Here is a 12428-nt window from a genome sequence, read left to right on the forward strand (position 1 = left end):
GTGTTTGATGGATATTTTACAGATACTCTATCCAAGTTTAACTTTACTTTAGCCGCCTCCGTGGTCTTGTGGTAGAGCGTCCGCCCGGAGAGCGGAAGGTCCGGGGTTCGATCCCCGGCCGCGTCATACCAAAAGACGTTAAAAGATGGTGCTTGTTGTTACCCTGTCTGGCGCTCGGCATTAAGGGGATAAAACAAGGACTGGTTGGCTCGGAGTCAGTATACTGTGTCTGAGTGGGGTATTCATGTTAAACTGCGGCATGGTATCTCAGTGAGCTAGCACTATAAATCGGCATTAGTCCGGACTAGTACTAGTAAACCCAATTTCACCTCACCTAACCTTTACTTTAGAGATGAGTGATAACAATCTAGATGTAATGGTTACAATATAAAAAAATAACATTGAAACAGATGCAATGTATATTACAAACTAACCGATTACATTAGCACGTAATCTAAATCAATATGCAGTGTCCTTCAAGACGTTACATAGTCGTTCCGATGCTTAATAAGCTTTTTAAGTACTTCGAAATGTATCAATATCGAGACAAAAAAACATGGGGTGTCTGGGTAAGAATATATGTGGCGACTAAATGGACAGCGCAGTTAGGCTCGATGACCTAGCCTTCCCATCCTAAATGTCAGTGTTGCCATGCTTTTCACCGTTTGTGCGCCTTATGTAATGGTCGACTGAAACAAAACAGAAGTTGTCCAACTGCTATTAAGTTATTCCAACTTGTTATTTGAAACATACATCCGGTAGTGTTTCATGAATTATACATTCTGATATCGAACCATTTCTTGGATTGGCTTCCCAGGACTGTGTTCTATTGTTCCTTGCCTTGTGTCATGAAAACATGCTCATGATAGTCTTGAAATATGTAAGCTGAGCATCAGGAAAACTTCGGCTTTGTATCGCCTCTCAGCAGATATCACGTTCCCATGCTGGATCGCTTGGGCTTAACACAGCATCGTTCTCAATTGCTTTGTGGATGTTGAAGACAAGATGTCGCTTCATGTGCTCGCCAGTCTGGTATTCTGTCTTAGTGTTTCGAGACTGAAGTACACACATGGTGAGTATTGTTCTGTTTGGGGGTGTAGAAAAGCAAAATGTTCTTTGATAGTTAAATCGCCATTCGTATCACATTAATGAGATTTAATTAAGGTTAATTAATTAGAAATGTTAGCGTTGATCACGAGTTCGTTGTTCCTGCTAATGATGTGTAAGTTAATTGAATAATATATTTCCTCATAGGCATTTAGTCCGAAAAAAATCTAGCATCTGAACAAAATGCAACTAAAACTTACTATCAGCTTCTTGAGGTGACTGATTACCCGATACATATACATAATACTGAATGGGCTATACGTGTAATACCAATGTTGTAAAACGAGTGAATAGTTCTGGTGTATGACGAGCGAAATTGGTATTACACGGGTATGAGTATATTTATAACTTGGCGTTTTTAACTGTTTAAAACCTGATTTCCCGTCATAAACTAGGTCAAACGTATAAATACAATATTACACATCTACATCATTTTACAATCAAAACAATCAAACATTTTACTTTAAAATCGATTAAAGTTGACGCGTCAATACCATACAACAGCGTACCTGTAGAATGTAGCACCACCAACGTTACAAACACGTCACAATACCCAATCACGTAATTAGTGAAATGTTGTTACGTGCCTATTGTTATTAAACAGTAATAACATAGTTCCTAATTAATAACTGCAACTTGACTGAGGTGAATGCAGCTGAAGAGACAATGCACACAAAAAAACACCTTAAAATGGATAAAATCATTACAATATATGTCAGAATTTTATTCGTAGCGATACAGGAATCATGAATATAATTGATACACAATGTATTTAGAAAGTGGTCACATCTACAAATGTCATATTTGGAATAAAACTGTTTTAGCAAAGTATACATTCTAGCATTTTGGGGGTTGAGTCCCATCCGGGATTGGAACCCACATTCTCAGAGTGAGGCACCCCACCTAATCGCCAGCACACAAAGTACCCAATCAGCCACCGATCGCGAGGGGTCTACAAACATGAAAGTCCAACAACGGGTGGTCTAGGTCACTTACGTTGTGTACCCCTCTGACAAGTATAAATTGGCACGGCTCCCATAGCCGAAAGCTATGAATACACAATGCCAGTTAGAAAGTGATAAAATGTAACAAATGTTATATATATATATATATATATATATATATATATATATATATATATATATATATATATACATACTTTCTTAGTAAAGTACTCATTATACAACTTTTTGAGTCCCATCCGGGATTCGAACCCACACTCTTTCCATGTTTGAACCACATCGAACATTTGTGGGGTGATAGACAGGTACAACAGCTTGAATTACAACCGCAGACTATGTCCAGGCAATTCTGTAAAAACCTCTTTTGAACCACCTGAAAACTAATATATTTTGACCAGTGTAAGTAGCCACCAGTCGCTATGGTCCTATTCCTTGCTTCATTGTTTTCACGGGCAGGGGATGTTAGGCAGTACTTGACTCCAAGGGTGGGCACATTAGGACACTGACTGCAGATGTCCTTGGTCCTTGACGTTTGACATGTGAGGTGAGGTGAAATTGGGTTTAACGTCGCGTCCAAGAGTATTGCAATTATACACACGTGTGTGTGTGTGTGTGTGTGTGTGTGTGTGTGTGTGTGTGTGTGCGTGGCTGCTTGTACTACTCCGGACTGATGCCGATTTATAGTACTAGCCCGAGATACCATGCCGCAGCTTAACATGAATACTCCACTCAGACACAGTATACTGACTCCGAGCCAACCAGTCCTTGTTTTAGCCGCTTAACGCCGAGTGCGAGACAGGGTAACAACAAGTACCATCTTTTAACGTCTTTTAGTATGACGCGGCCGGGGATAGAACCCCGAACCTTCCGCTCCCCGGGCGGACGCTCTACCACTAGACCACGGAGGCGGTCCTTTTCACATGTAATATCCAGATCAGCTTCAAGTGTCAACTGTGACAGTGTGTGTGAACATCCAGCTGCTTTCCGTTAATCACCTAATTGATTCCATCAAACGTGTTTCAAATGGTATTCATAATAATAATTCCATTTACAAAGCGCAAGATTCCATTCACCAAGTGAATGCTAAGGCTCTACATTATTACTACCCGGTCAATGGACCAGTGTGCATTCGATTTTAATTCTCAGCTTCCAAGAGTGTTTAAAACCCATGTAGTTTGTGATACCGTATCATACTACCGGGTACCCATTCCCTGCTGGGTGAACAGAGGCATATGTCGAGCAAAGTCACTTGCCTAAAGAGACATTGCAGGTGCTGCACGTGCTTCAGTGGCGAACTGAGAAGTCCAAGAAACTCTCAGGAGTCAAGCTGCCAAAAGCGATAACCACGACCAACGTTGCTTAAGTTCACCTGATTTGTGACCTGTGTGCTGTATACAGGACCAGGTACTTTTCATGGCATGGCAACATCCCAAAACTATTACTAATTTGTAAAATAGGTAAAATATATACGCCAGATAAATCGTCTCGATTATACGATGAAACAGATTTCATTGAGCCTAAACGCTAATCATGTCTCAGCTTCCCGGATCAAAATGATCACAAGAAGGACATGCAAACCATTAGTCGTGAAACACGTACGATTCGGATAAACGCACCCAGGGCATTAACAAAAGGGTCATGGAGCTGCACGTACTGCACGTGCAGCAGCACTATGAACGGTATTGAAGTGCAAGCTTTTTGATTGCCTGGCATCTGCGTCAATCGAACAGTGACAGTTCAACAACATGGCAAGGTTAACAGAAGTGCAAAGAAACAACGTCATTGGCCGCTTGCAGGCAGGGGAATCCCGATCAGCTGTAGCCTGGGTTTTCAATGTGATCCGTTTCAACAGTATCGGTCAATACGTGATCGGCCAAGTTCGGGACGAACAAGAATAACCACCCCGCCCAATATCGCTACATCCGACTGCGCCACCTACGTGAAAGGACGACCACAGCCACCTCAACTGCATCCTAAATAATCGGGCTGCGCAGACATCTCCGACCAGACCGTACGAAACCATTCAAGAGCAGCAGGTCTACGAGTAAGACGTCTGTAGAGGAACAATTTGACTAGCCGGACCAATTTTTTCTAATCAATATTAAAAAATCTCGCAACGTTTTCATAAATATTATTTTATTATATATAATGTTAAACAGCGACTAAAATACGCTATCTGCGAGTCTCTGATTTAAACAAGCCGACAGCATGCCAAAAGCGAAGTGACCAATCCATAATGGCGGATATCATAGCCCGAACATTAAAATGTTGCATTGGTAAACGGAAACGAAACTGACATTGAATAAATCATGCAAGTGCCTTTTCTGTACAGGCAGTTACATTTCTAAATGAACATCCTGTGTTTGCTTTCAGATTCGAAGTTTGAAATTAAACATATTAGGTCATTCTTCCAGGAACATTCAAGTTTGTGTGTCTTTATAACATTTTCTTCCAAACAAAGTAGATTGTATTAAATGAAGATATGTGAAACTTTTCTTCTTTTTCTCTTATGCTATTTGTTGCTTCTAATATGATATGTATTGCCATTTTTTTAACAAATATTTTTGTACAAAAAACTTTTTCAAATGTCATGAGATATTTTAGCACATGTATAAAGTGGGAATGGGACTGTACTACAGCGAAAGCGAATTATTCCTATATGAGTAAACATTATTTGTATTGTAACAATCATTATATTTTCGCGATTTTCGGAAATACACGAAGGTGAAAGAGTTGTTATATGTGTAACTTCTGCCGTAAGTCTAACAGTAAAATGTTTCTGGGGCATCAACGCGTCAGTCCTTTATTCTTATCGACGTCTTAAACAAAATAACTTAAATGTCTTTTGATACTGTCGCCCAAATCCAGTTAAATGATGAAAATATATTTTTTTAAATGATAAGAAAAAACCGCAAGTCTGTCCAATGGAATGCAGTGGATTTTATATCTTCTGTGTTGTTGCAACATATTTATATTTAATTTGGGCACAACTTATTTCAACTTGGGTATATAACTTTCATTAACAATATTTACATGAAACATAAATACACTGTTAGGAAATGTTCAGAAAATAAGATGTATAAACACAAGGACGGGGAAGTACAATAGGAGATTATTGATAGATATGTTTTGGTAAAAAATCTATCTCTTTTGAAAATATATTTGTATACTTTTTACCTACACAGCCATTTATTATTAGTTCAAATCTATTTACATGTACAATTGTGCTACTGAGGCCAACAATAACCTTACCTCGTCGTCCAGTGGACATTCCTCATGAGAGACCTCGCAGACAATTTTACATGCCGTATTTTTGTTTGGATTTTATCATATATTGTATGCTCTTATTTCACGTGGTTTGTTTGTTTATTACTCTTAAGTTTAGTGAGGGAACGCATCTCTTGGCTGACCCGTACCCATGTTTCAATCACCCGGTCTCAGCGGCCCTTGCCTTGAAAAAGCTTACCCGTACCCAATAGAAATTGATATAGTTTTGATAATCTGAAAACTGCAATGTTTAGTTAACTGAATGAAAAGCATGTTAATAACTGAATGAGCCAATCGCTACCGATACGTAGTTTGTAATAACAATGGCTACCTTCAAGGCAGTCGGAATTACTGAAAACAACATCCGATATATTTCACAAACAGGTCTCTTGGACGGAAGTTAGTATAAATATGATGTTGTCTACGTCAGATCGATCACATTCACCGAGACTTAAATATAAATTTGTATGAATTGAATGAAATTGAATGAATATGTGCATCAAACACTTTTTTGTATGTTTTCCTTTCTCTTCTGGTTAAAACAATCCTGTTTCTCCGCCACTTTGTTTTCTAATAGCAAACACGTCTATAGTGTACGGGTCAGCCAATTGTAGACAAGGGTAAACCGAACTTGGGGACGGGTCAGCCAATTTTAGGTACGGGTTGGCCAATTTGAGTACGGATCAGCCAAATGTAGGTATGGGTAAGCCAAAATCTCAGGTATGGGTTACGGGTTGTTGAAAGTACGGGTTGACTTGTCCCCTTCTCCAATATGTACATCGCTTCACATTTTTTAAGATGAAGGAAATTAAGACAAACTAAAAAAGTTGGTCTTAGTATATGTTTTTGAATATTACACGCATTGCTAAATTTTTATGAAGTCCCCGTCTAAAAAGTAATAGACAAAAGGTCACGTAAATATATATGTGGTTACTTTATCATTGTAACTTTTATGTAATATGCAAAGTTAGCGATGTTTTCTTCTTTCTGAACAGTGCTCCATCCTGTTTCAAATATGTGTTTGGTAATCAAGTAACTATGCGTGCAACTTCAAACGGACAGTATATATTTACTGCGAGTGTGCGTCCAGTTTTCTCACAGAACATCGGTATATCGTGTTTGCAGTAGATTTTATCACGTTCTTGATAAGAGAATACCATTTACCGCCAGAAGTAATGACACAAGTTTTGTTTTTCGGTCTTATATTTTGACATAAATAATATGACTCACATATAAATTACAGTTTCATTGTAAATATGCAACATATAAGGAATCTAACAATAACTTATAATAATCAATCAGAAAAGTTTATTTGAACACAGACCGAATATTACGATTACACCTATATAAAATTTCTCTTTTACTGTTTATTTAAAAAATTATTTCCTTTAAAATCATCAGTTTATGGGACTTTAGCCAATTTGGTCCAATTTCAATCAGTGAAAAAATCTTCAAAATTCAGTCCAAATTTGAAATTTCATTTTATGATGGAGCAGTTTAGTCTTACAGTGTATTTTAAGGCAAGAAACAAACAGAAAAACGAATAAAAAAAATATCCTTTGAAATCACCTCATTATTGGACTTTAGCCAATTTGGTCCAGTTTCAGTAATTTGGAAAAAAATCTGTAAAATTCAGTCAAAATTAGTAGAATCTAAATATATTTTACATTTGTATACTTATCCTGCATTACTCCGTATTGCACTTACCGCTGTCTTTTGACAGAGAGCGAACTGTGTGAGATCCAGCTGCTGAAGTCGGCACGTGACCCGGAAGTCATGACGTCACACCAAAACACATAACTGCTTTAAACATAACATCTGAAACTTCTCGGGGAGGTAGCGTAGCGAAAGGGAGAGCACTTAGACTTAGTTATGCAGGATAAGTATACAAATGTAAAAAGTATTTAGATTTTACTAAATTTGTTAACTTATCCTGCATTACTCCGTATTGCATCTTTATCAGACGGCATGGCCGGTGGGCATACCTTCAGATGTGATCCATAATAAACCCTCGTCCGATGAATCCGCACCGCATACAAGTGATGACCGGAACCATCTACGACCATTCCTGTCTTCAGGAAACAAGAGTCGATGCAAAAACCGAACGCCCGAATAGGTAACCAAAATACAATGAGGCGGGTAGCCAAAAATAAAACTTACCGAAGAGCGAGAGCGGGGGGGGAGGATCCAATCCGCCGGCTTCATAAGCTTTAAGGATGACCACCCGGAGCCAGAGGGAAAAGTATTCCGGTTGACCAACGACTGCGACGAAGGGGAGACCGGTAGAAAAAAGGTGTTTCCTAGACAGGCTTTAGATCGTCGTAGAACAACCTTCAGTGCCCTTACTGGGCATAATGACGCTCCTCCTCATTCTCGGCACCCACAATGGACGAGGGGGGAGGGGATAAAGATTGATCTATCAGGCTGTCCTGGGAGTTGAGTCTTTACGCTGAAGTCCAAGGACGGTCCATGATGAACGGCGCCCTGGGTACCGCATTCGAACCGGACACGGGAGACGTTGAGGGCGTGCTGTACATGGACTCGAGCGGGAGTAGCCAAAACCAGTAGACACACCGTCTTCTTCCTTAGGTCGTAGAAGGAAGACGAGGGGAGCGGTTCGAAGGGCGTTTAAGACCACATTCAGATGCAACGTAGGCGGTCGGAACTGGGCCTTCTGGTCTTCAAGACTGAACGAGCGCAGCCAGGCCCGTAGTTTGGGTATTTTCGTCATTCACCGATCGTCCGGGATGGCAAAAACGGAGTTGATGGCGACCAGGTATGTGGGGGTGGTAAAGCCCTTCAACCGACGGGTGCTGCGCAAGTACAGAAGGAACTGATCCAGGAACTGCGGTGACGCTGTCATCGGATCCTGGTGTTTGTCTGAACAAAATGCCTGGAACGAGCATCATTTATCAGCATACAGTCCCCGTGTAGATGGACGGTGGGCTGAAGCAATAGCCTCGGTCGCTCTAGCCGAATAGCCCTTGGCTCATGGGGCTTTCTGCAGATGTGACAGGCGTTCGGACGAAACCATGCGGGTATTAGGGTGTGGCAACCGACTGTGTGGATGGAGCAGAAGGTTGGACCACACCGGAAGTTCCAGGGGTAGTCTCTGGCTATGTTTCGGAGGTCGATAAACCAACTTCTGCCTGGCCAACAAGGCGCGACCAAACTCAAGGTCAGGTGCCGAGTGGCCTGGATCTCTGAAGAACCGGGGGAGGGAGAACCGGAGTCGGAAAAGCGTACGCGCGTAATCCTGCTCAGGAACAGCTGAAGGCGCCGACTGCCACAGCGGCCGTATCCGGCACTGGTGGAATGTAAGACGACAGCTGGCATCTTTCAGAGAAGTGGCAAACAGATCTATGTTTGGGGAGTCGACCGTTTGACATAGTCTGGCGGGAGGCGTCAGAGACGCCGAAGATCTTGAGGCGCCGGGAACGCCGGAGATGTTGATTCTCGGGGGCCTCGGTGGAGTTGGTAGCACCGGGAGAGTGGCGAGTACTCTGAGTCCTCAAACACCACACTATGGTGACGTTGTCAGTGGACATGATCAACAGGGCGTGACCGAGAATTCACTGTCAGCAAGTGACGTCCTGGATAAGCATTTACCTCGAGGCTGTCGCTGTGCCAATGGTGTTGATCTCCGGATCACAGGTGGTCACAACGTGGGCTGGTGTGGACCACTAGCCACTGACAAGGTGTCAGTGGAAGAGCGGGAAGTCATGGTAAATGAGGTCGTCTACAAAACTGCAAAGTTGAGAAGCCAGCAACAGGGGTCTGCGATTGTGTACCGTCGGGACGATACGTGGAGAGGTGTGCTCGCCTGCGAACCAAACCCCATGTAGACGAAGTAAACCAGCTTCATAATCGACCGCCGGGGCATCGACGTAACCGGGTAGTAGAAAGTCGAGGCAATATGTCCACTGCACGAAGCAATAAGATCGTTTCAATCCCCTGAGCGTCGTATAAGCACTCCTGTTCTTATATCGAGGTGACGATGAAGGACTACAACACGATACGAGGCAGGTATGCAACAGGGGTCGGTGGGACGGCCGAGGGACGAAGTATCAAATCGACACTGTGTCCGGTAGTCAAGCGGAAGACATGAAGGTGTCGTAGTCTAAAAGATCAAACCGGACGAAGGAAGGCGATCTTTTCCATCCCTTGAACGCCGTATAGGCGCTATCGTTCTTATAGCGAGGGGCTGATGAAACAAGGTGCCTCGTGACAGCCGTGTTGGCAGAGGAGGTCTATTGTTTCCATCATCTGTGCATGGATGGACTGCGGCAGGCGCGTGGTTGAGTGGTTGCACCAAGCAAATAGGTAAACATGTAAGCCAAACTGTAGAAATACATTGCATTGCCATGGTAAGTTGACCTTATTCCGGTCGGAGTTGTTGACAGTCCGAGTACTTGACACGTGACATGTAAATCACTCTGCGCAGTAGCCGAGAAAGCCGCATTGGAGTCGGAACTGAGGTGCAAACTCCACACACAGACAATCCTCAATGAACTGTGTGATAGACGAACAAGTGGTGTACCCGAGTTTTGCGAAAAACGCGGAAGCACTGGGGGCGTCGTGGAAAACACGGGGAGCGACGAGGAAGAGTCTCTTTCAGAAACGCTGGCGCTAGGGCAGGGTAGAACAGCGTTGGTGTCGGCGATGTCGACGAAGTAGACTCTTTTTAGTGGATGTCGTCGTCGAATCTGATACAGACGCTGTCCACAAGAAGCTCTGTTTCGATGGAAACCCGCAGGTCATCTTTCCGGAACCATAGCGCTTTAAACGATTAAGGATAACGTCTCAGTGGGCAAGTTGAATCAGACCAACTGTCTATTGGTTGAAAAGATTCCACCCAGGAAGTAGAACGATAGTCACGATCACGAAGACCGACGGGAGAGTAGCGACAGGAGCGGCGACAATTGTTTCGCCATGCTTCTCCGTGTGACGAGCTATGAGCTACACGTCAGTAATAGAAGTAGATGGCAGTGGCGCCGGGGAGGCGATTGCCGATGGTGCCCCTTATGCCGAAGCAGAAGATCGGATGAGATACTCGGCTTGTGGATCTGAGCTTGTTAAAGCTTGTTTTTGATCTGGGCGCCGAACGTCTTGAGGCGCCGGATACATCATAGGCGCCAGAGGCGCCGGGAGCGCCGGAGCTCTTGAGGCGCCGGAAACATCAGAGGCGCCGGGAGCGCCGTAACTCTGGAGGCGCCGGAGACATCAGAGGCGCCGAAGATCTTGAGACGCCGAAGACATCAGAGGTGCCTGGAGCGCCGGGGCTCTCGAGGCGCCGGAGACATGAGAGGCGCCAGAGCTCTTGAGGCGCCCGGAGACATGAGAGGCGCCCGGAGCGCCGTAACTCTAGAGGCGCCGGAGACGCCGTAACTCTAGAGGCGCCGGAGACAGGCGCCAGAGACAGGCGCCGAAAGCGCCGAAAGCGCCGGAAGCGCCGAAAGCGCCGTAACTCTAGAGGCGCCGGGAGCGCCGGAGACGCCGCAACCCCATGAGGCGCCAGAGGCGCCGGAGACATCAGAGGCGCCGGGAGCGCCGTATCTCTAGAGGCGCCGGGAGCGCCGGGAGCGCCGTAACTCTAGAGCCGCCGATGACAGGCGCCGGGAACCCCAGGAGCGCCGGGAGCGTTGGTGTCTCTGATGAAATCCTCCTTGGGGCACTTATTGCATTTTCTTTGCTCAAGAAAATCTACATGACATAGTTGTAACCATTTTCCTTAATAAAAAATGTTACCACACAAAAAACTTCGTTTTTGTATGATATACGACCACCCTTACGGGGCCTCACCCCCAACGGCGCCTCACGCCAGGGGGAGCAACTCTCACCCAAATCACTTTCCATATGTCAAATGCTGACGGAATGTGGGGAGGTGGGTTGCCGTGCCCCAAGGAGGATTTCATCAGAGAATTCATAACCTCTACAGGTTTGTAAAATTCTCTTTCTGATTAAATCCTCCTTGGGGCACTTATTGCATCAAGACAGACTCCCAAAGATAATCTAGGAAGTGGCATCCGTCAGCAACAGGCGTAAAGAAATACATCGTATTTGATTATTGAACAGAATAAAATATTGAGTTCAATAAATGGAACCAACCTTATGGTGAGGCACCACCGTCGAAAGGCGGGGGCTAGAGACAGGGCGTAGTCGACCATATATTATGATAAAGCCTGTTTTTGCGGCTTGTCATAAGTTGAGAATTCGAAACACCTCCCAGGTGAGCCAACCTTCCTACCGCAGTAACAGCAAAATAGTTGGTTATCCTTACGGACACCCATATTTCTGCTGATATAGGCCTTAAGAGTCGTGCGGACATCCAAGACATGAGCATGTCTTGCAGTGGTCCCCGACGAGGAAGGCTGTGAAAGAGCAGGTAGCTCAATAGGAGCCGTTCACGTGGAATCGTGTGCGACCCTAGGACGGTAATAGTCCGGTAGACGAAAACTGACTGTCCCGGTGATATTTATCGACCCCATGGAAGACAGTTATTTTGGGATCGGCTGACATAACACGAATGTCGCCTACCCGTCTGCCGGACGTTACCACCACAAGGAACGCCGTCTCCCAGCTCAACAGCTGAAGAGAGAGAGACGACAGATCCCGAAAGGAAGGACCGGACAGCCAATTGAGAATGATTGACAAGACCCAAGGGGGACTGATCCGCCGGACTGGCGGTCGGATCCTGTCCACACCTGCTAAAAAGCGCTGCACTAATGGGTGTGCACCCAGAAGTGCCCCGTCGACAGGGACGTGAAAAGCTGCGATAGCTGTAGAGTACCCTCGGACTGTTGATGCGGCCAAGCCGTCATCTAGTCGCGACTGGAGAAACTCAAGCACGGATACGAGATCTGCAGAAAAAAGATCTGCAATCCCTCTATCGACACACCAGGCCTATCTATCGTACTGAACGTTTGTCGAATCCCTCCGCGAAGCCAGTATTGTGTCTGCAACTCGTGCAGGAATACCGCTCTTCTGGAGGCGATTCCTGACGGTGGCCAAGCCACCCATTGAATCCTGAGATTCGGGTGGCGGGCCCCGTTCTCGGATAGGAGGTCCGGTCGTAAAGGTAATATAACAGGA

At 44.6% G+C, this 12428-nt stretch overlaps 1 protein-coding gene across 1 annotated transcript in view; it reads left to right on the top strand.

Moving 5' to 3' along the window:
- Positions 1-921: 921 nt before the first annotated feature.
- Positions 922-12428, top strand: part of LOC124113574 — a 47406-nt gene continuing 35899 nt past the window's right edge. The window contains exon 1 of the mRNA XM_048391266.1: positions 922-1072. Coding sequence (XP_048247223.1) covers positions 1006-1072 — 67 coding nt within the window. The 5' untranslated portion in view covers positions 922-1005. The remainder of the gene's footprint in view (positions 1073-12428) is intronic.

Source organism: Haliotis rufescens, unplaced genomic scaffold (genome assembly GCF_023055435.1).
Source record: "Haliotis rufescens isolate VD_foot unplaced genomic scaffold, xgHalRufe1.0.p SCAF_9, whole genome shotgun sequence".
NCBI classification, from domain to species: domain Eukaryota; kingdom Metazoa; phylum Mollusca; class Gastropoda; order Lepetellida; family Haliotidae; genus Haliotis; species Haliotis rufescens.